We start from the raw sequence: 24,381 nt of genomic DNA on the forward strand, positions 1-24,381 counted from the left end.
ACTGTATTTCTCCTTTCAGGCTAATGGAGGCTGGCAGGACGCAACAACTCCATCTTCTGTGACTTCTCCTACAGAAGGCCCAGGAAGTGTGCACTCGGATACCTCTAACTAATCTCTGGCCACACTTTTCCCTGAGCTGACATGCCTTGATAAGTGCATTCAGAGCAATAGGAGGAAAAGGAAAGCGTTTTTGTAGCCCACCATCTACAGCTTTACTGTAAAACCTTGTCTTATTAGAGAACTTGGTAAATCTGTTTTTTAAGGAATCATAATCATTTGTATTTATACTTAAAAACACACAATGTTAAAAAAAAAAAAAAAAGCACTTTATCCAATTAGGCCAAGATTTAACATTGTTGACAGTCCTGTAGCTATTTTATCATAATTTATTACCAATATTTTACATTAATGGTTTCACAGTTGCCAATTACTTGGCCTTAAGGGTAAAAAGTACAATATACACTAAACCTCAATCGTTAAAGCCGACGCAAAAATTCACCTCACCTAAATTGAACTTCTTGCCTATTTCCATTACTGACTTGGATTGTCTTACTTTCATATCACTAATGGAGTTGGAATAAAGAGCTGTTTGGCTATCCCTGTTAATGATGGTTGTGTTTAAGAATCTTCCTCGTCACGTTTGTGTTCAGATCTCTTATGTTATAATTAGATCAGAGACTGGTAGCATCGTTTCTCTCTCTGAAAGCACCAGTGCCCAGAGTCTGCTCGGTAATAAAATTATGGATCCAGATTGTTCTGAGAGACGAAGATACTTGCTGCTGATAGAGGTGAAAACAAGATCGATCCGTCTGGGGTTTTACGGTGTGCACTGGGTGCTGCATAGACTTGTCAAGGTTTGCTACGTCCTCTGGGCATCCGCAAAAGGCCCTGCTCTCTGGAGTGTTGTATATAGTGTAGCAAAAGAGTATTTATACATCCCACCAATCAAAACACAGCTTTATTACCTCATGCGAACTCATACAAACCAATAGAATTTCAACATGTTCTGTAGCTTAGAGTGCTCACTTACTACCTCTGAACAATACTCACGCTGTAGTTTGTCTCTTTCTTATCTTTTTGCATCTTGTAATTAACTCTTTGTTTCCCTTCATAAAATGTAATGTACATTGTAATCTTTTAAAAGAAAAATCAGGGTTGCATTTGCAACTTTTAAAAAACCGAGAGTGGAAACATTGGGTCTTAATTCAACACAGGATCAGTAAAACTGTTGTAAATACTGAGAAACATTTTGAATGTTCTTCATCTTACTACTAATCCATGCAAAAAAAAAAAAAAAAAGCAGCGACTAATTGTGATGCATTCAGATTTCAGTATTCAGTACTGTATATTTCACCCTGTGTAATGGGGCCCCCTCTCCTTTCTCTTTTTGTATTGTATGCGATTCTGAAACTGATTGAGTCATGAAAATAATTTGTGGCGGTGATTCTAATGTATTAAAAACGTTTCGTGTTCCTTTCTAACTGGATTACACCCTGGATTGAAAAAGTCTTCCTCGTGGTAGTTACATGTAGTTTCAAACATGAATAAACTTTTTGCTTTCATGATTAAATGTTGATGCAGTTTCTTACTTCACTATTTGATCCAGCCAAGTGCAGGGAGAGGAGAAAGTGCACCCAGCACCAGGCCTGGGAGGGTGACTGCCTGCCTGTCGGAGATGACTCTGAGATGATGGTGGGGCTGGGAGGGAAGGAGCAGCTGCTGTTGAGTGTGCAGGCATCGTGCCACCTACTGAACCATCGTTGGGAGTCCTCCCTTGATCCTGATGTGCTCAGTAACACCCCAAGGAAAACTCCGTATTCATAGATTAGGAAACCAAAGCTCAGAAAATTTAAGCGAATGCCAAAAGATCACAGACCTAGGACAGCAAGGGGTCACACCTTGAGCAAGGGATCACACCTTGAACTCAGGTCTCTCTGCCCTCAGCTCACACTCTCCTGACCTAGTGATGCCTTTGGCACTTGTTAGATGGATTTTTTTTTTTTTTTTTTTTTGAGATGGGGTCTCATGCTGTCACCCAGGCTAGAGTGTAGTGATGCGATCTTGACTCACTGCAGCATAAAACTCCTGGGCTCAAGTGATCCTCCTACCTCAGCTTCCTGAGTGGCTAGGACTACAGGTGTATACCACCATGCCTGGCTAATTTTTCTTTTTTTAGAGACATGGCTTGATATGTTGCCTAGGCTGGTCTCAAACTACTGGCCTCAGGCGATCCTCCAACCTTGGCCTCCTGGAGCTCTGGGATTACAGGTGTGAGCCACTGGACCCCACTGAATTTTTTTTTTTAAGTTATTATTTTTTTAGAGATGGGTTCTGACTGTGTTGTCCAGGCTGGTCTTGAACTTCTGGGCTCGAGCAATCCTCCTGCCTTGGCTTCCCAAAGTGTGGGATTACCGGTGTGAGCCACTGCGTCTGGCACACATTTGCTTCTTCACCTTTAACTTCTTTAACTACAGTTAAAGACTAAGAAAAGTTTGGAAAGAATGGGCCTCATGCCATTGAAAAAACAATCTGTGCAATATTCAACATACCTTTTTAAACTCTAAATTTGTAATCTTGTAAAACCAATTAAAAATCTTTTACCTGGATTTAATGTTTGTTTTCTTCAAATTGTTAGAAATTCCATATGTTTACATATACATCTGTCGCTAATATCTAAATCTTTATAATAAAAGAGGTCAATGGCAGGTAATTGGCCTGTTTACTATATCTCAAGGAAACTGACTCACAGGAAATCAGATTAATGTTAATTAGTTGCAGCAAATTGTCTATGATAAATACAACTGTTTGACTCTTTCAGTTGGTAAAGCCAGGCAAAACAAGGTCTAGGGCTTAATTCCCATTAATCTCCAGGCAGTTACACTGTGAGGGTAAACTTTATAAAATAGATTGCCCTCCAAAGCCGTCCTCCCTCACTTGGTGCTCAGCCTGCCTGTAGGAATTGCTCCCATGGCTAAATAGTTATTTGCATGATTCAATTAGCTTGTGGGTCAGCCTTTCTCATCTTTGTAAATAAAACAATATATGCTATGTGGTTTTGCAAAAATATACTGTGGGAACATAATACGTAGGCGCACCCAAATTCATCTTTAACATCCCAAAGCAGACACTTCCTTGGAACCGCCTTGAGTCTCACCTTGGACCAGTGTGTGGAGAGAAGCACAGGCCAGTGCTTAGAGGAGATTCCCACATTGACTAGCAACCCCTGAGGGAATTATGGGCGTCTCTGTTATCCTAGGGAGGCCGAAATGAAAATAACAATGCTCTTCCTATGTGCTGTGTTAGGAAGCATGTGCACGTTTTCTCTCTTCACTCCTCACCAGAGGACAGAAGCATCCTCACTTCATAGGTGAGGAAACTGGGCCACCACACAGGCCCTCTGGCCCAGCCTCTGGTGTCCCCTGGGGTTTGTGAAGCCCTCCAGACATGGAGACTGTGCGGGCATGTCTCACTCCAAACTGGGTGAAATCAGTCGTTGATTTTAATAGATTTTCACCAGGTACGTTTTCTGTGTCAAGTGGTGGGTTAGAGGCTGGACTCAGAGATGAGTAAAACCAGACCCCACGCCCTGACCTAGCCCTTCTTGCTCAAGAAGCCAACACTTAGTGAGAGCTTCGGAAAGCCTGGGGGGCTTCTGAGCCCTGGGACTAGAGAAGCGGAGGTCCCAAAACCCATTACAAGATCAAGGAGAATAACAACAGGAAACTGCCAGAAATACCCGCTCACGGGCAAAAGGGCCTGTCCACATACCGCTCGATGCACAGGAAACCGTGTGCTTACTTGAGAGTACATGTGTGTTCACAAGCATGTGGGGCCCAAGGGCCTGTGCAGCTGTCCATGCAGGGATGGGTACCAGGCTTCTGCTTGGGGTGCACAAATGGGGTGAGAGTCTCTTAAGTCTATTGGACCAGGTGACCTTGCAAACCAAGTTAGGGCTGTTCTGTAGCCCCCAAACAAAACAATGTCCATGTGCCATTCCCTGGTCAGAAGTGGGGGTGGGAAGGGGCGGCATTCCAGAGAAGTGAAGAAGAAACGTTGGGCCGAGTCTCCCAGGCGGGGTGAAGTGTGTGCTGGTGCCAGGAGAAAGGGTCCTCCCCTCTGGGCCGGCCCCCCACCAGGCACCTCCCACACAGTATCTCATTTAATGCCTGTGGAACCCCACAGGAGTGCTATTATCTCATTTTCCCATGGGATTCTGGGGCTCAAAGAAGCAACACCACCTGTCCAGGACTGGGGTTTGCCCTGTGAAGTCCCCATGTGCCACATTCAGCAGCCACTAGTATCAGACAGGCTGTAGTGGACTTGGGCCATCAGGCCTCCAGTATGAGATCCTGTCGTGGGGGGGTGGTGACCAGGAAAATCGTCCCTGCTTGTGGCTTTCCTGCCCATGCCTCAGTTGCCTGGGCCACCTGAGTGTGGGTGTCCTGTGGGGGGTGTGTGTGTGTGTGTGTGTGTGTGGTGCTATCTGTGTCCACGGATCATGGGGTTGGAGGTGAGAAACAGGAAGACCCCCTTTTCTCTGGCTGTGCTGGACTGGGCCTGGCACTAATGGGGGCAAACAGAGCACCTCCCTGGGAGGACAGCTGTCACAGTGAAGGTTCTGGAGCCCAGCAGCATGGCTTTGAATCCTGGCTCTGCCTCCTACCAGCTGATGTTCTGAGTGTAGGCCTGGGCACGTTCTCCACGTGTAATTTACCATGGGTAGAATTCTGCCTGGGCTTTGGTGTGCACCCGTGGCCCCATGGGTGTCTTCCCAAGTCCCAGGCTCTCCCCCGCTCAGCTCTGGCCCCAGTCTCCTTAGTTCTCCTGGCCATACAACCAGCTCTGGGTTTGAACAGATCTTACCCCCAGGTTCTAGAGTCCAACAGATGTGGTTTTTTGTTTGTTTGTTTGTTTTGAGACAGAGTCTCGCTCTTGTCTAGGCTGGAGTGCCATGATGTGATCCCAACTCATTACAACCTCCACCTCCCAAGTTCAAGTGATTCTCCTGTCTCAGCCTCCTGAGTAGCTGGGACTACAGGCTCCTGGCACCACACCTGGCTAATTTTTTGTATTTTTAGTAGAGACACGTTTCACCATGTTGACCAGGCTGGTCTCGAACTCCTGACCTCAAGCAATCCACCCACCTCGGCCTCCCAAAGTGCTGAGATTACAGGCACAAGCCACCACGCCCGGCCCAGATATGGATTTGAATCCTAGCTTTGCATCCTACCAGCTGTGTAATCTTGAGCAAGAGGCTTAAGGAAGGAGCCTGGCCCCTCATTCCCTGTTCTTGGAACGTCCTTCTGTACCCTCTACCCTGGTGAATGCCTGTCCTTCAAGGCCAAGCCCAGATCACTGTGCCCTCCAGCGGAGCTCAGCCCTGCCATTCCCCTTGTGCAGCACTTTTCATCCCTACTGGACATCCCAGCAGAGGCCCTACAGGGTTGGGAAAGTGAGGAGCTGCGGGGGAGGGAGCAGGGGTCATGGGGAAGGGTACACCAGAGAAGCCACAGAGGCAGGAGGCAGGAGATGCTTGCTCTTTATCTGGTCCCAGACTCCCTCTTGAAATGCTCATAGCGGCCTCCCACAGAAGGTGCGAGTATCATCTCCATTTCACATTTCACAGATGGGGAGACTGAAGCCACTTGGCCAAATACACACAGAGCCAGAACGTCAGTCTGGAGCCTAAACTCACATTTTTTTTTTTTTTTTTTTTTTTTTTTGAGACAGAGTTTCACTCTTGTTTCCTAGGCTGGAGTACAATGGCGTGATCTCAGCTCATTGCAACCTCCACCTCTCAGGTTCTAGCAATTCTCCTGCCTCAGCCTCCTGAGTAGTTGGGATTATAGGCATGTGCCACCACATCTGACTTATATATATATATATATATATTTTTTTTAGTAGAAACGGGGTTTCATCATGTTGGTCAGGCTGGTCTTGAACTCCTGACCTCAAGTGATCCGCCTGCCTCAGCCTCCCAAAGTGCTGGGATTACAGGTGTGAGCCACTACGCCCGGCCAACTCACATTCTTATTCCTTTGTGCCTCTGCTATCTTGTCAGTGTCTCTTTCTCATCATGCTGGGTCTGCAGTTTCACTATGAGCCTTAGGCGGGGCAGAAAGGAGAAGGGGAAGAATGCTGGTCTCCTCCCAACACCCCATCAGAGCCATTGGTGCCTCTCCCCAGCAGCTGAGCATCCCAGAGACACCCTCAGGAAGGCTGCTGTGTCCACAGATGCTTCTGGCCAATAATAGGCCTGCAACTGGTTCCTGCTGAGCCCCGCGACCCAGCCCATGGACAACCAGCACAACCACTCCCAGCCCGATGACTTGGCTGTGGCAGACTCAGCCATGTGCAGGTGGCCTGCTTCCATCTGGGCGCCACCCAATGTACTGCCAGGAGCCGCACCTCACGGCCAAGTGGATACAGCCCCTTCACAGAGGCAAAGAATGGATGCCCGGGGGCAGTGTGACCTCACAGCTAGGAAGCACCGTGGCTTAACGCTGATGAATGTATGCTCTTGAGTGAAACTACCCAGGTTTGAATCCAGGCCCTGCCTCCTATCAGCTGTGTGCCCTTGGGCAAGTCATGGAAACTCCCTGTGCCTCAGTCTCCTTCTTGTCAAGCACCTGCCTCCTGGTGTCGCAGGGTAGATCACGCAAGTTGGTGCAGATAAAGCCCTTCGAACAGTGCTCTGCAAATAGCACTGCCAAGCCTGGCTGCTCTTCTTCTCTATCTACAACCTGCCTTGTGGGGGTGATTTGCACTCAGATTCCAGCTTGTGCAGACACCACATGGCTCTTGCAAGTCCCAGGTCACCCACTGTGGATAAAACCCAGGTCTTCTGACACCCCGGTGGGTGCATCTTCCTCCAAGCATGAAGAATTCAAGCACAGAGTCAGGCCGAGTCCTGCCACTCACCCGCTGTGTGATCTTGGCCATGGAATTTCCTCTCTCTGCAGCCTCAGTTTTCTCATCTGTAAAATGAGGACTTCATTCTCACCTAGCTCGTAGGACTGTTGTAAAGATTGAGTGAGCTGCCGCCTGCGAAGGTGCCTGGCCCGGGATGGGGTGCGCTTTCTCATTGTTGTTATTGCTACACTGTGCCCCGGGTCAGAAGGGGATGCCCCATCTCCAGCCCCTCCAGCTGGAACAATTACTTCTGGTCAGCCACAGGGTTACCAGGGTATGTCAATGGCTGAGTGAGGGTCCTGGGGGTGGCGCGGCCTTTTCAGCCCACCTACTCCAGCCTGTCACCCCCAACCCTCAAGGCTGGCCTGAGGCCGAGGCCTCACCTCTCACCGCCACCTCAGGAGATAATAAAAGACTGATTCTTTTTTCCTGGTAAAATTTCAGCAGAAAGTGTACGCATCATTAAATATGGAAATCCAGAATTTTATTAGCAATCTGCTAGATCTGAACTGACGCCAATTAAACAAAAAAGATATCATTTATAAAAAGGCAGAGTTCAACTTGTATTAAATATGAAATGCAATTTTCTCCTGGTTTTGATTTATTACTGGTGGTCCATTGTTCAAAGAAGCATGTTATATTTCAATAGAGAAATATTGTTTATTCATTAATATTTTAAAACGGGCTTATTGCTGTGCATGGCTCTCACCGAATGAAACTTATGATTTAAAACATGAATTAATAAACACATTTGAAAGTGTTAGACGAGATCACAACCTCTCATTTTTCATTTTCCTGGGAGCATATTAAATTTTTATAATTCTGCATCTACAGTTTTTTCTTTTAAATAAAGATGCAGATTCCGAATTACTCTGCTAATTTCAGGTAACCAGGAGCGAAAAGCAATATCATAGGGACCGGTGTCAGAATCACAGAATCCCCAAGAAGATACTCAGGTTTATTTTTGTAATATTCATAAATCAAAATAAATGAGCTTTGTGCAGGAGGCAGCATTCATGCGCGTGAGGTGCCGGCTGGAGTGGGGCCTCGGCATCGGGGCTATGTGTGCAGCTGGGTTGGGTGCATCGATGCTCACATGCACACGTGTGTGCTCCTGAGTGTGTGTCCACAGAAACACACATGCATCACCCTAGCTGCCTGAGTGTGTGCAATCTGAATGCATCTCAGTTTTTTGGTCCAATGTTCAAGCATTATTTACTGAGCACCTACTATGTGCCAAGCCATGCTGGTTACTGAGGATGAGAGGGTGACAGCAGGATCTCTTTGCCCTTCTCCCACACAGCTTCTGGAGCCGCCTCTCCACCAGGACCTTGGGGGCTCTTGAGTTCCCCACAGTCCCTTGAAACACCTTAAACAATGCCTTCTTTCTGGTGAGCTCTTGGGAAGTATTTGTTGCTGAGCGAATAGACTGGAAGCATAGGGAAGAGAGAGATCTTTACAGGTTGGAGGTAAAGAAGACCTTCTGCAAACATGAGTGGAATTAGATCAGGAAAAAGGCACAGCCAGAGCCGGGCACGGTGCCTCACATCTATAATCCCAGCAGTTTGAGAGGGCAAGGTGGGAGGATCTTTTGAGCCCAGGAGTTTGAGATGAGCCTGAGCAACATGGTAAAAACCCATGTTTACAAAAAACACAAAATTTAGCCAGATATGGTGGTGCACGCCGGTAGTCCCAGCTACTCAGGAGGCTGAGGTGGGAGGATCACCTGATCCTGGGAGGTCAAGACTGAGGTGAGCAAAAATAATTGGAAGAAATGGAATTAGGAGAGAGGGCTGTGTCCTGAGGACAGGAAGGAGCTTCCATCTGTGGAGTACCCTTCCCACTGACGGCTCACACCCTGCCCAGCCCCTGCTGATCCCAACTTACTGCTGCCTCCCAAACTCCCTGTGAGACATGTGCTGTCATCAACCCATTTTACAGTGGAGGCAGCAGCGGCCTCAGAGGGAAAAAATTCACACACAAGGTCTCAGAGTCAGTAAGAAACTTCCTTTGGGTCTAGATCTGGGGTCCACACTTCCTCTAAATAGGCCAGGCCCAGAAAGACAGTTTGCAAAATAGACCAGTGGGGTTGTGTTGTCCCAAGGTGTGTGGGGAGGCAGGGGTTTGGAGGAGTCTTAGGGAAGGGGACTTGGACATGGCCTGAGGCCAGCAGAGATCCAGGAAAGTCACCAGCCCGCCCAGGAACACACACACACACACACAAGCATTTCTCTAGAGTGGAATTGCTGGCCTTGAGCAGGCACCCCTCTTCAGCCTTACTGAGGATCGTCAAATTGTTTTCCAAAATGGTTGTACCAGTTTACACTTCAGCAGGGGAACGGCATGGCCTGGTGGGGACGCTGGAGGAGACATACTTGCCAACATTTGGCATTTTCAATTTTCTTCCCACCTGGTGGTTAAATAATGATATATCAATGTGATTGTAATTTGAATTTTTATGATTATTAAAGAGGTTGAGCATCTTTTCACATGTTTATTCATTATTTGCATTTTCTCTTCTGTTAAGTGCATGTTGGAGGCATTTACCCATTTTTTTTCTTACATTGTTTGTCTTTTTCTTATTGATGTGTAAAAATTTATTTATTTATTTATTTATTTATTTGTTTGCTTTTTTGAGATAGTCTCGATCTGCGTCACCCAGGCTGGAGTGCAGGGGCACAATCTCAGCTTACTGCAACCTCTGCCTCCCAGGTTCAAGTGATTCTCATGCCTCGGCCTCCCCAGTAGCTGGGATTACGGGTATGCGCTACCATGCACAGCTAATTTTTGTATTTTTAGTAGAGACAGGTTTTTGCCATGTTGGCCAGGTTGGTCTCAAACTCCTGGCTTCAGGTGATCTGCCTGCCTTGGCCTCCCAAAGCACTGGGATAACAGGTGGTGAGCCACCATTCCCAGCCAGTGTGTAGGATGTTTTAATGAACAGTTCAGTACTTAATTTTAAAGAAAGCAATTTTAGCCAGCTGTGGTGGCTCATGCCCATAATCCCAGCACTTTGGGAGACTGAGGTAGGTGGATTGCCTGAGGTCAGGAGTTCGAAGCCAGCTTGGTCAACATGGTGAAACCCTGGCTCTACTAAAAACGCAAAAATTAGCCAGGCATGGTGGCACACACCTGTAATCCCAGTTATTTGGGAGGCTGAGGCAGGAGAATCACTTGAACCCAGAAGGCAGAGGTTGCAGTGAGCTGAGATCTTGCTGCTGCACTGCAGCCTGGGTGACAGAGGAAGACTCCATCTCAAAAAAAAAAAAAAAAGATAAAATAAAATAAAGTAAGCAATTTTTAAATTCCTTTATACTTACTCCTTTTTGCATATGGTTTGAGGTAGGGATCTGATTGTCCCACACAATTTACTGGAAAGTTCATCTTTTTCCCACTGGTCTGCAGTAGCATCTCCATCATGCATCAAGTGTCTCCTGTGTCACTCTGCTCCTGGGCTGTCCTGGCTGTTGACCTGTGTATCTATCTCTGAGCCAGTGTGGTAACACTGGCTTCACTCTCAGTTTTATGATTAGTCTTGATACCCAATAGAGCAAGTTCTCTCACTTTGTTCTTCAAGAATACATTGGCCGTTCTTAGCCCTTTGCGTTTCTGTAGAAATTTTAGAATTAGCTTGTCAAGTTTCATTTTAAAAAATCTGTTGGAATTTTAATTGAGATCACATTGAATAAATAGATGAAGTGAGGGGAATTGACATCTTTAAAATATTGAGTCTTTTAATCCATGAACGAGATATCGATCTTCATTTGTTTAGATCTTTTAAAATGTCTTAAAAATTTTATAATTTTCTCCATCAAAATCCTCAGGCTCCTTATTTCCTGGTACCAGGCCCCTCCCTGTTAAAACTCCAAATTTCTCTTTGTCTAAACTTTCTCTGTTTGGGTCATGTCCAGCGGTCTGGCCTTTCTTAACATGGAGTCCCATCCAAAGTGTGGCACCACTCTCTGAGAAGCAAGCTTCTCTCTCTTGGACTGTAAAGTCAGACAACTCTCCCTTTCTGCTTCCCCACTCCCTGTCTCCTTCTTCCCTCCTTTCCTTTCTTCTTCCCTTCCTTCTTCTCCTTCCTCCCTCGCCTTCCTTCCTTTCGCGCTCTCCTTTCTTCCTCCCTCTCTCCCTTCCTCTTTCCTTTATTCCTCCCTCCTTCCTCCCTCTCTCCCTCCCTCTCTTCCTTGCTTCCTTCCACTCTTTTTTGTTATTAATTAATAAATTTGATTTTTTAAAGTAGTATTGAGTGGAAAGTGCAACGTTCCTACACACCCCTGTCCCCCACCCACACACAACCTCCACAACTATCAACATCCCCCACAAGAGAGGCACTTTTGTTATAATCGATGAAACCACATTGACACGTCAGTATCATCCAAAATCTGGAGATTACATTAGGATTTGCTTTGGTGGTGTACATTCTATGAATTTTGACAAACGTACAATGACATGTATCCATCATTGTAGTATCATACAGAATGATTTCAATGCCCTAAAAATCCTCTGCACGCTGCCTTTTATCTTTCCCTCCCCCTAACGCCTGTCAACCACTGATCCTTTTATTGTCTCCATAGCTTTGCCTTTTCTAGAATGTTATATAGTCGGAATCAGACAGTATGTAGCCTTTTCAGACTGGCTTCCTTTACTTAGCAAAATGCATGTAAGTTCCCTCCATATCTTTTCATGGCTTGCTGGCACATTCCTTTTCAGTGCTGAGTAATATTCCATCGTCTGGACATGTCACAGTTTATTCACTCACCTACTGAAAGACATCTTAGTGCCTTCCAAGTTTTGGCAATTATAAATAAAGCTACTATACACATTTGTGTGAGGTTTTTGTGTGGACCTAAATTTTCAGTTCATGTGGGAAAATACCAAAGAGTGTAATTTCTGGATTGTATGGTAAGAATATGTTTAGTTTCTTTAAAAACTGCCAGACTGTCTTCCAAAGTCACTGTAGCATTTTGCATTCCCTCCAACATGAATATGAGTTCCTGTTGCTCTGCATCCTCTCCAGCATTTGGCGTTGTCAGTGTTTGAGAATTTGGCCATTCTAGCAGCTGTGTTGTGGTATCACATTGTTGTTTTAATTTTCAATTCTCTGGTGACATATGATGTTCTTTTCATTTGTTTATTTGCCATTTGTACATCTTCTTTGGTAAGTGTCCAACTGTTTTGCCATTCATTTAATTTATCTTTTTAAGACAGAGTCTCACTCTGTCATCCAGGCCGGAGTGCAGTGGCCCAGTCTTGGCTTACTGCAACCTCTGCCTCCCAGACTCAAGCTATCTTCCCACCTCAGCCTCCTGAGTAGCTTGGGACTACAAGCGTGCACCACCACGCCTGGCTAATTTTTGTAATATTTTTTAGAGATTATGTTTCACCATTTTCCTCAGGCTTGTCTCAAACTCCTAAGCTCAAGGGATCCATCTGCCTCAGCCTCCCAAAGTGCTGGAATTACAGGAAGTGAGCCACCATGCCCAGCCTTGCCCATTTTTAAATGGATTGTTTGTTTTCTTCTTGATGAGTTTTAATTCTTTGTATATTCTGGATAACAGTCCTTTATCAGATGTGTCTTTTGCAAATATTTTATCTGAGTCTACAGCTTGTCTTCTCATTCTCTTGACATTGTCTTTTGGAGACCAGAAGTTTTAAATTTTAATAAAGTCCAGCTTATCTATTCTCTGTTTCATGGATTGTACCTTTGGGATTGAATCTAAAAATTCATCACCATACTCAAGGTCATTTAGGTTTTCTCTTATTTTTTTTTCTAGGAGTTTAATAAGTTTTGCACTTTATACTTTACAGAGTCTATAATCCATTTTGAGTTAATTTTTGGGAAGGGGGTAAGCTTTGTGCCTACATCATATTTTTGTATATGGATAACCAGTTATTCCAGCACTATTTTTTGAAAAGACTATGTTTGTTTCATAGCCTTAGTTCTTCTGTCAAAGATCAGCTTACTATACTTATGGGTCTGTTTCTGGTCTCTCTATTCTGTTCCACTGATCTATTTTTCTATTCTTTCACCAATACCACACTATCTTAATTACCTTAGCTTTACAGTAAGTCTTGAAGTTGGGTAGTGTCAGTCTAACTTTGTTCTTCTCCTTCAGTATGAGCCAACTAGTCTGGGTCTTTTACCTCTCCATATAAATTTTAGAATCAATTTGTCTATGTCTACAAAATAAGTTGGTGGGATTTTGACTGGGTTGTGTTGAATATATAAATCAAATTGAGAAGAACTGACATCTAGACAATACTGGCTCTTCCTATCCATGAACATGAACTATCTCTCCATGTATTTTGCTCTTCTTTGTTATCTTTTGTCAAAGTTTCGTAGTTTTCCTTATATAGCTCTTGTACACATTTTATTATATTTATACCTAAGTAGTTTTGAGTGCTAATGTAAATGGTAAAGTGTTTTTGATTTTAAATCTCTCTTGTGCATTGCCAGTAAATAGGGAAACAATTGGCTTTTAAATATTAATCTTGTATACTGCAGCCTTGCTACAATAACTTATTAGTTCCTTTAGTTTTTTTAAATTCACTCAGATTTTCTACATAATTTCTCAGATAATTATGTTACCTGCAAAGACAGTTTTATTTCTTCCTTCCCAATCTCAGTATGTTTTATTTCCTTTTCTTGTCTTATTGCATTAGCTAGAATTGTCAGTACAATATTGAAAAGCAGTGGTGAGAGAAAATATCTTTGTTTTGTTTCTGATCTTAGCTGGGGAGCTTCTAGTTCTCATCACTAAGTATGATGTTAGTTGTAGGTTTTTTGTAGCTATTCTGTATCAAATTGATGAAGTTCCCCTCAATTCCCATTTACTGAGAGGTGTCTTGTTTTGTTTTGCCTTTATAATGAATGGGTGTTGGACTTCATCAGGTGCTTTTTCTGCATCTATTGATCACATGATCATTAGTGATCACATGACTTTTCTTTGGTCTGTTGATATAATAGATTACATTAATTGATTTCCAAACGTTGAACAAATCTTGCACACCTGGGAAAATTCCCACTTAGTGGTAGTGCATAATTCTTTTTATACATTGTTGGTTCCAATTTGCTAGTATTTTTTGAAGATTTCTGCATCTATGTTCATGAGAAATATTTTTCTGTAGTTATCTTTTCTTGTAATGCCTTTGGTTTTGATATCAGGATAATATTGGCCTCATAGGATAAGTTAGAATATAGCCACTGTACTTCTATCTTCTGAAAAAGATTGTAGAGAATTGGTATAATTTCCTTCTTAAATGTTTGGTAGCATTTTCCGTCTGCTTCCTGTTTTGGAAGGTTATTAATTGTTGATTCAATTTCTTTAATAGATATAGACCTATTCTGATGTCTATTTCTTCTTGCGTGAATTTTGGCAGATTTTATTTTTCAAGAAATTAGTCCATTTCATCTAGGTTACATTTGTGTGCATAGACTTGTTCATAATATTTCTCTATTCTTTTAGTGTCCATAGGATCTGCAGTGATGTTTCCTTTCTGTTTCTGTTCCCTTTTTTGTTAGCAATTTGTGTCTTCTTTCCTTATTTCTTAGCCTTTCTAGAGGCTTAGTGATTTTTTTTTTTTTTTTTTTTTTTTTTGAGGTGGAGTCTCACTCTGTCACTGGAGTGCTGTGGTGTGATCTCAGCTCACTGCAACCTCTGCTTCCCAGGTTTAAGTGGTTCTCCTGCCTCAGCCTCCTGAGTAGCTGGGACTACAGGTGTGCACCCCCATGCCCAGCTAATTTTTGCATTTTTAGTAGAGATGAAGTTTTACCACGTTTGCCAGGCTGGTCTTGAACTCCTGACCTAATGTGGTCCACTTTCCTCAGCCTCCCAAAGTGCTGGGATTATAGGGGTGAGCCACTGAGCTCAGGTGAGGCTTATTGATTTTATTGATCTTTTTAAAGAACCAGATTTTTGTTTTGTTGATTTTCTCTCTTGATTTCCTGTTTTCAATTTTATTAGTTTCTGCTCTAATTTTTATTTCTCTTCGTGTGCTCATTTTGAATTCAATTTGTTCTTTTTTTTTCTAGTTTCCTAACGTGGAAACTTAGATTATTGAGTTTAGCCCTTCTTTTCCATTATATGTATTCTATGCTGTAAATTTTCCTCTAAGCACTGCTTTTGCTGCATCCCACAGTTTTCTGTAAGTTGTATTTTCATTTTCATTTAGTTCAAAATACTTTAAAATTTCAGGTTGTGTGTGATGGCTCACACCTGTAATCCCAGCACTTTAGGAGGCCGAGGCAGGTAGATCACCAGAACCAGAGGCCAGGAGATCGAAACCAGCCTGGCCAACACGGTGAAACCCTGTCTCTACTAAAAATACAAAAATTAGCCAGGTGCGGTGGCATGCACCTGTAATCCCAGCTACTCAGGAGGCTGAGGCAGGATAATCTTTCGAACCCAGTAGGCAGAGGTTCAGTGAGCTGAAATCATACCTTTGCATTCCAGCCTGGGCCACAGAACAAAACTCCATCTCAAAAAAAAAAAAAAAAAATTCATTTGGGGTTTATTCTTTGAACCATGTGTTACTTAATCTCCAAGTGTTTTGGGATTTTTGAGCTATCTTTTCTTTTTTTCTTTTTATTGAGACAGGATCTCACTCTGTCACCCAGGCTGCGATGCAGTGGCACAATCTTGGCTTATTGCAGCCTCTGCCTCCCAGGCTCAAGCAATCCTCCTACCTCAGCCCCCTGAGTAGCTGGCACCACAAGCGTGAGCCCCTGGCTTACGTTTTTTGTAGTCCTTAGAGTGGGGGTTTCACCACGTTGCCCAGGCTGGTCTCAAACTCCTGGGGTCAAGCAATCCACCAACTTTGGCCTCCCAAAGTGCTAGGATTACAGGCAAGAGCCATTGTGCCTGGCTGAGCTACCTTTTCTGTTATTAATTTCTAGTTTAATTTCACTGTGGTCTGAGAGTAGACTTTGTATGATTTCTATTATTTTAAATTTGTTAAGGTGTGTTTTATGGCCCAGAATGTAGTCTATCTTGGTGAATATTCCATGTGAGTGTGAAAACGATGTGTAAACTTCTGTTGTTATATGAAGTAGTTTATAGATATCAATTATATTCAGTTAATTGATGGTGCCATTGAACTCCCCTATATCCTTACTGATTTTCTACCTGCTGAATCTGTTCATTTCTGATACGGGGGTGTTGAAGTCTCCAACTACGAAAGTGGATTCATCTGTTTCTCCTTGCATTGCTATTAGTTTCTGCCTCATGTATTTTAATGCTTCTTAACATTATTATGTCTTCTTGGAGAACTGATTATTTTGTCATTATGTAATACCTCTCTGATAACTTTCCTTGTTCTGAAGTCTGCGCTGTCTGAAATTCGTATAGCTACTTCTGCTTAATTAGTGTTTGTATAGTATATCTTTCTTCATCCCTTTACTTTTAATCTATATATGTTTTTATACTTAAAGTGGTTTTCTTGTAGACAACATACACTCGGGTCTCGCTTTTTAAAATCTACTCTGACAATCTCTGTCTCCAAACTGGTATATTTAGTATATTTACACCATTGACATTTAAAATGCTAATGCTATAGTTGTTTTAATGTCTACCATATTTGTTGCTTTTCCATTTGTTGCACTTGTTTCTTGTTCCCGCTTTCATCTTCCACACTTTTTCTGCTTTTTGTGGTTGTAATTGGGTATCTTATGATTTCATTTTCTCTCCTTTCTTAGAATATAAATTATACTTTATTTTTTACTGAATTCTTGTTTACCAAAGACAATTCTACTTTTAAAAAGTGGCTACAATAGAGTTTGCAATATGCAACTCCATTTTCCACTGCAATCCAACTCAATTTTCAAATAACACTATACCACTTTCATGGATAGTGCCATACCTTATTATCACAAGATATTCCTCATTTCTCCCTCCTATCCCTTGTATTATTGCTGTTATATATTTCACTTGTACATAGCCTACACGAGCATTATACATATGCGTACATAATTGAATACACTGTTGCTATGACTTTGAACAAACTGTTATATCAATTAAGAATAATTTTTTTTTAATTTTATCTTCACTTATTTCTTCTCCAATCCTTTTCCTTTCCTCACATAGATCTGAGTTTCTAACGTATTTTCCTTCTCACTAAATGACTTCTTTTTAACATTTCTTGTAAGGAGAATGTATTGGAAACCAATTCCCTCAAATTGTTATTTGCCTGAGATAGTCTTTATTTCTTCTTCACATTTGAAGGATAATTTTGCAGAGTATAGACTTCTAGGTTGATGAAGTTTTGTTTTTTCTGTCTCTCATCACTTTAAATATTTCACCCCACTCTCTTCTTGCTTGCATGGTTTCTGAGGATAAGTCAGATGTAACTCTTATCTTTGGGTCTCTGTGGGTAACGTGTTTATTCCCCTCTGATTTGTTCAAGATTTGTTATTTATCTTTGATTTTTCTGACATTTGAATACAATATGCCTAGAGTTTTTTTGTTGTTGTTGTTGTTGTTTTTGGCACGTGTCCTGCTTGTTGTTCTTTGAACTTCCTGGATCTGTGGTTTGACATCTCACATTAATCTGGGGAAACCTTCAGCCACTACTGCTTCAGATGTTCCCTCCCTCCCTCCCTCCCTCCCTTCTTCTCTCCCTTCCTTCCTTCCTTCCCTCCTTCCTTCCTTCCTTCCTTCCCTCCCTCCCTCCCTCCCTCCCTCCCTCCCTCCCTCCCTCCTTCCTTCCTTCCTTCCTTCCTTCCTTCCTTCCTTCCTTCCTTCCTTCCTTCCTTCCTTCCTTCCTTCCTGTATTTCCATTAATGCATTTATGCCTTTTCTAATAGTTGTTCCACAATTCTTGGATATTCTGTTCTGGTTTGTCTGCTTTTTTCCGAGTCATTGTTTTCCTTGTTTTTTAGTTTTGGAAGTGTCTGCTGTCATATCCTTGAGCTCAGAGATTCTTTCCTCCACATGTACAGACCACTGATGTGCTGGTTAAAGGGATTCTTTATTTCTGTTACAGTATCTTTTTATCTCTAGCATTTTTTTAATCCTTTCTTAGAATTTCCATCTCCCTGATTATATTATCCATCTGTTCTTGCATGTTGTCTACTTTTTCAATTAAGGCCCCTAGCACATTAATCATAGTTTTAAAAAAATCCTGATTTGATAATTCCAACATTCCTGCCATATCTCGTTCTGATGCTTTCTCAGTCTCTTCAAACTCAGCTTTTTCCCTTTTAGTATGCCTTGTAATTTTCTGTTAAAAGGTGTATTGGGTAAAAGAAACTGTGGTAAATAGGTCTTCAGTAATGTGGCAGTAAGGTGTGGGGAGGGGAAGCATTGTATAATTCTATAATTAGGTCATTTTTTGGTGAGCCTGTGCTCCTGAACTTTGAACTTCACCAGTGCTTTTTAGTTATTTTCCCTCCCTGTTTGGTGGAACAGGATGACTAGAAGGGACTGGAGTTAAGTATTCCCATTCCCCCAGGTGGGTTATTCTCTGATAAAACCCCAGCAGGTTAGGCTCTGGTAAAATCATTTCTCCTGAGGGCAGTGTATTAGTTCATTCTCACAGTGTTATGAAGAAATAACCAAGACTGGGTAATTTATAAAGGAAAGAGATTTAATTGACTTACAGCTCTGCAGGACTGGGGAGGCCTTAGCAAACTTATAATCATGGTGGAAGGGGAAGCAAACATGTCCTTCTTCACATAGTGGTGGGAAGGAGAAGCCTGAGAACGGAGCAAAGGGGGAAGTCCCTTATAAAACCATCAGATGTCGTGAGAACTTACTCACTATCACGAGGATAGCATGGGGGAACTGCCCCCTTAACTCAATTACCTTCCACCACGTCCCTTCTATGACATGTGGGGATTGTGGGAACTACAGTTCAAGATGAGATATGGGTGAGGACACTGTCAAACCATATCAAGCAGTCTTTGTTAAGAAGAAAAAAATGGGTCAGGCACGGTGGCTCAAGCCTGTAATCCCAGCACTTTGGGGGGCCAAGGCCAGTGGATCATGAGGTCAGGTGTTCGAGACCAGCCTAGCCAACACGGTGAAACCCCGTCTCTACTAAAAATACAAAAATTAGCCAGGCATGGTGGGGAGTGCCTGTAATCCCAGCTACTTGGGAGGCAGAGGCAGGAGAATTGCTTGAACCCAGGAAGTGGAGGTTGCAGTGAGCTGTGATCGTGCCACTGCACTCCAGCCTAGGTGACAAAGGAAGACTCCATCTCAAGAAAAAAAAAAAAAAAAAAAAGGAAGAAGAAAAGAACGATCTGTTGTATTTTAAAATGGATTCTTTCCCCCTCCCTCACTGGAAGTATGAGGGGATTCTTCTCCAATATTTACTGTGAGGATCTTGTAGAACTCTAGAGGAAACTCACAAAAGTGTGGGTGCCCCTCATGATTGGGTCCCCTGGAGTTTTCAACTCTCAGACTTGTCCACCTTGACCTCCTAGTAAGTTATTTCTTACATTTAAGGTTTTCCTACCCTGGTGCTGGTTCTTGTGGAAGTTTCTGCTCTGGTTTTCTGCTCCAGTAAGTTGTGATTCTCTGAATCTGCTCTGTCTGTCTCTAATTTTGGGGCAGCTGTTTGTTTTGTGACCTCACTTCTCTGGCCAATCTAAGAACAGTTGTTGATCTTTCAGTTTGTTCAACATTTTACTTGTTGTGAGGATAGAGTGTTAATTTCTACACTTCTTACATGCTGGACCAGAAGCTTGAAGCCCCTCCTATCTTTCTTACCTTTCATTACACATACACAATCATATATATGACACACACACACATATATGTCAGTATTTTATACATTCTGTTTTCAGCCTTCCTTTTTTTTTTTTTTTTTTTAAGAAATACATCCTGAATGTCCTTTTGTGTGTTTTGTTTTGTTTTGTTTTGTTTTGTTTTGAGATGGAGTCTTGCTCTGTTGCCTAGGCTGGAGTGCAGTGACTCTATCTTGGTTCACTGCAATCTCCACCTCCCTGGTTCAAGCAATTCCTCTGCCTCAGCCTCCCGAGTAGCTGGGATTACTGGAGCATGCCACCACACCCTGCTAATTTTTTTGTGTTTTTAGTAGAGACGGGGTTTCGCCATGTTGGCTAGACTGGTTTCCAACTCCTGACCTCAGACAATCTGCCCACCTAGGCCTGCCAAAGTGCTGAGATTACAGGTGTGAACCACCACGCCCAGCCGTCTTCTCACATTTCTACCCAGGTACTTACTGCAGTCTTTGGTATTGACTTTACTGTGCTCCGTGATAGACATGTGTCCTCATGTCACTAATCTCCCACTGGTGGACATTTATGTTGACAGCTTATTGCTCTGACCCACAGTGCTTCATAAATATCTTGAACATCAATCACTGAGGACATATCTGAACATTTCTAGAGGACAAATTTGTAAAAATGGAGTTGCTCAGTCAAGGGGGTGATATGGTTTGGCTGTGTCCCCACCCAAATCTCATCTTGAATTGTATTCCCCATAATCTTCATTTGTCAAGGGAGGGACTCAGTGGGAGGTGATTGAATCATGGGGGCAGCTTCGCTTATGCTGTTTCCATAATAGTGAGTGAGTGCTCATGAGACCTGATGGTTTTACAAGTGTTTGACAATTCCTCCTTCACACACACTCTCTCCTGCCGCCTTGTGAAGAAGTGCTTGCTTCCCTTTCACCATCTGCCATGATTGTAAGTTTCCTGAGGCCTCCATGTGGAACTGTGAGTCAATTAAACCTCTTTCCTTTATAAATTACTTGTCTTGGGCAGTTCTTTATAGCAGTATGAAAATGGACTAATACAGAGGGTACATGCATTAAAATTTTTAAGAAACCCAACTCTCCCCTGTAAGGCTGTTCCAGTCTGCATTGTGTCTCTTTGAAGCAACCTGGCTGTTCAGCATGGCAGAGTATGGATTGAGGCAGAGCTGTTAGAGCTGTGAGCCCCACACTGTCCCCGTGGGCTCAGTTCAGAGCACTTCTGCATCACTGGAGCACCTTTTGCCCCAATTATCAAACATCTTTTGCTGGGTCTTTCTTGGCCTCAACCTGAGCTGGATGAGAATATCTCTCTTGATGCTGATTTGCAGGAAAACTCTGGGAAAATTTCTATGATGATAATAAGAAGAGAAATAGCAGCCACTAGTGACCCATGATGATTTCTTGTGACCAGGTCCTGGGCTAAGCCCTTGTTGAATATTATCTTCTTCAGATTTAGTTGCCCTATTTTATAAATGAGAAAACCATGCTCAGAGAAGGGAGCGTCTTGCCTAAGTGCCCACAGCCAGGATCAGTCTTGCTGTGCTGACTCCAAGCTGGTGAGCTTGATCATATACCATGACATCTCTGAGCCTCAGTTATGGCAGGGATCAAGGATGCTGAACCTGCCCTCCTCCCAGGGGGGATGAGAACCAAGGGAGCCAGGGTCTTTGGAACTCTTAAGATGTGTGTGACTGTATCCAGGGTCAGTGTCATGGACTGGTCTGAGGCAAGTGTTCAAGCTCAGCCTGGAGTTTCCTGGTTTCACCCACACGATGCCCAGAGTGGGTGATCCAGGGCTCAGAAAACATGCTGTGTAAAGGGGCAATTCTATTGTAAGCTTGTGGGGCCCATCCCAGGAAGCCAGGCTGCCCCTCACACCACTGCAGTCTGAGACAAGTGTGCCAAGCCGGGTGACAGTGCTGGTGGATGAATGGGATGGGCGTGTGTCCTCTCTCGGAGCCTCAGCTTCCCTCTCTGTAAAATGGGTTCATCCCTCCTAGGGCTGCATGAGGACTGAACAAGGTCTTGCTTACACATCATGAAACTCACCATCTTACATACAGTAGGTGCTTATTAATGAGCATTACTGATTCAGGGTGTCTGGGGCACCCAAGCCAGGCACCTCCTTTGGGGAAGTGCCACCAGGAGCCATTTTACCCATGTTTATTGTCCAAATGAACAGATGAGCCAACTGCTGTTCGGGAGGCCACAGGCTGCCCCTGAACCCCCAGTCCCCACCATTCTTAGCAGGTTTCTCCCCTCCGCCACTGCATCCGTCTGGTCCCCTGGCGTCTGCTCAACTCCAAACAGTTGCTTAATTTGTGCATTATAAGAAAATGAGAGTTTCAAAGCACTCGGCGATGTATAACAATAAATAAGGACTCCCACAATATTGCCTTCCAGCCGCTGGCGGCCACAGAAGCAGCACAGATGTCTGGCACCCTGACAATACCTGGCTCCTGCCACTGTGAGGAGCGGGTCTCAGGAGGTCGCCGTTAGGCCCGTGAGCACACTACGTCACGTGTCATGGGCACGTCCCTGCGTGCACTGTGACTTCTGTGTGTTTCTGAGCAGTGTCATGTGGGCCTGTGACACGATGTTGCACTGGTGTGAATGCAAGCGGGTGGCCCACTGTGTGCGGCGTGTCTTGTCTGTGTGTCGCCATGTTATGTGGTGTGTGTGTCTTTTACAGGGCATGCCTAAGGCAGGTTACGGGCATGTTGCTGTCCTAGGAGCAGGAAGAAACTAACATTCATTAGCTTCCTTGTTGTTTGTTGAACACCTACTAGGTGCTAGGGGCTTAGTCTAGGCATTGTGGATGTAGCAGACACCAAAATAAACCCAGACCCCTGCCGTTACATTCTAGTGGAGCAGATGGAGCCTCCCAGGCCCAGTTATGGGTGGAACTGGGTTCCTTCCAAAACATATATTAAAGTCCAAATCCCCAAACAGCTGTGAATGTGACTTTATTTGGAAATAGGGTCTTTGCCGATACAACCAAGTTAAGATGATGTCATGCTGTATTAAGGGGGCCTAATTCAAGGATGGTGTCCTTTAGAAGAAGAAAAAACAGAGGCCCGCATGGCCTCTGCGAGCCGAGGGACACCAGGCCTGCCAGCAGCCGCCACGCCAGGAGGGAGGACAGCGCAGATCCTGCCCCAGGGCCTCCAGGAGGAACACTGGTCCCACTGACACCTTGATTTCGGACTTCTGGCCCCCAGAACCATGAGAGAACACATTTCTGTTGTGTTGAGCCAACAAGTTTGTGGTACTACTTGGCAGTCCCAGGAAACTAACACAGCCTGAGAGCCAAGGCGAGAGAAGGGCCTGCCGCTAACTGACCCCCAGGGATCTAAGGACTCCAGGGTGATGGAGCGAGTGTACCCAGAGCTGTTGAGCAAAACAGGTAGGGACATGGATAGCAGTGCCCAGCAGAGTCCTGCTGTGCTGCCTGGGCAGGCCAGTCTATTTCTCTCATCTGTGAGGTGGGCTAATCATAGTACCTTTCTCCCAAGGGTGCTACGGGGATCCAGTGAGATGGTGCATGGCCCCCACATGCGTGTGCTCAGGAAATGTGGGCGCCTTCCAGTTGGAACCAGGTGCGTTCGCCTTACAGCCCCAGGTTCCTTTTCTTTACTGTTCTAAATTAAATGGAGTCTGGGCTGAGCGCCATGGCTCACACTTGTAATCCCAGCACTTTGGGAGGTCGAGGCAGGCAGATTATCTGACCTCAAGAGTTCGAGACCAGCCTGGGCAACATGGTGAAACCCCGTCTGTACTAAAATACAAAAAATTAGCCAGGCATGGTGGCGGGCACCTGTAATCCCAGCTACTCAGGAGGCTGAGGCAGGAGAATTGATTGAACCAGGGAGGTGGAAGTTGCAGTGAGTTGAGATTGCGTCACTGCACTCCCGCCTGGATGACAGAGTGAGACTGCATCTCAAAAAAAGGGAATCTGGGCCTGGTCTCTGGACATCCACTTCCCAGGGATCCAGGACCTCTCTCCTCCCCTCCAGAGTCCCAGGTGGCTGTGATGCTCCAGGCACAGGTCTTCTTGGTTCTCTGGCCTACAGTTGTGTGGCATGACACTGTCCCCAAGCCTGTACCCTGTCATCAGGTCAGGCTGTTCTACCAGGGGTCCTGGACATGTCTCCCACTGGGAAGCCCCTCCACTGGCTCCAGAGCCTACTACAGATCCCTCTCTGCAGTGCTCAAGGCTGAGACTCAAGGTCCCATCACCACAGATGTCCAGGAACCTGGGAGCAGTTCCTGCCTCCCCAGAGCACTTACCTCCCTCAGGCTCCAGCCAGTCTTGAGCTGAGCTCCAAACTCTCTCTCCTCCCCAGAGGAAGTTCCTGCTTCATCCCTTGTTTGGCCCCTATGCTCCAACAAAGACTAGGGAGGAGGTGGGGCTCAGGGTAGCTCTGGACATGCTAAGAAGGTGTTAACTTCCCCAGAGAGGTGAGACCAGGCCCCTATAGTCAAAATCAAAACTTCTGGTTGCCATGAAGAAGGAACAATTCACCTTTTGTAGGGCACTGAGTTGAGTACTTTCAAGCAGGTTACCTTATCACCATCATCATCACCACCACTATCACCACATTACTACCACTACCACCAACATCACCACCATCATCACCGCCACCATCATCACTCTCATCAGCATCCTCACTATCACCATCACCACCATCACCAACTTCACCACCACCATCATCCTCACTACTGTCACCACCCACCACTTCTGTCA

At 44.4% G+C, this 24,381-nt stretch overlaps 1 protein-coding gene across 2 annotated transcripts in view; it reads left to right on the forward strand.

The window, feature by feature from the left end:
• PBX3 (PBX homeobox 3) overlaps positions 1 to 1,570 on the forward strand; it is a 227,054-nt gene extending 225,484 nt beyond the window's left edge. For both annotated transcript variants that reach the window (XM_008006228.3, XM_008006230.3), the window contains one exon: positions 20 to 1,570. In XM_008006228.3, the coding sequence (XP_008004419.1) occupies positions 20 to 112 (93 nt within the window). In that variant the 3' untranslated portion in view covers positions 113 to 1,570. The remainder of the gene's footprint in view (positions 1 to 19) is intronic.
• Positions 1,571 to 24,381: the final 22,811 nt, after the last annotated feature.

The sequence above is a fragment of the Chlorocebus sabaeus genome, chromosome 12, assembly GCF_047675955.1.
Source record: "Chlorocebus sabaeus isolate Y175 chromosome 12, mChlSab1.0.hap1, whole genome shotgun sequence".
Lineage (NCBI taxonomy): Eukaryota > Metazoa > Chordata > Mammalia > Primates > Cercopithecidae > Chlorocebus > Chlorocebus sabaeus.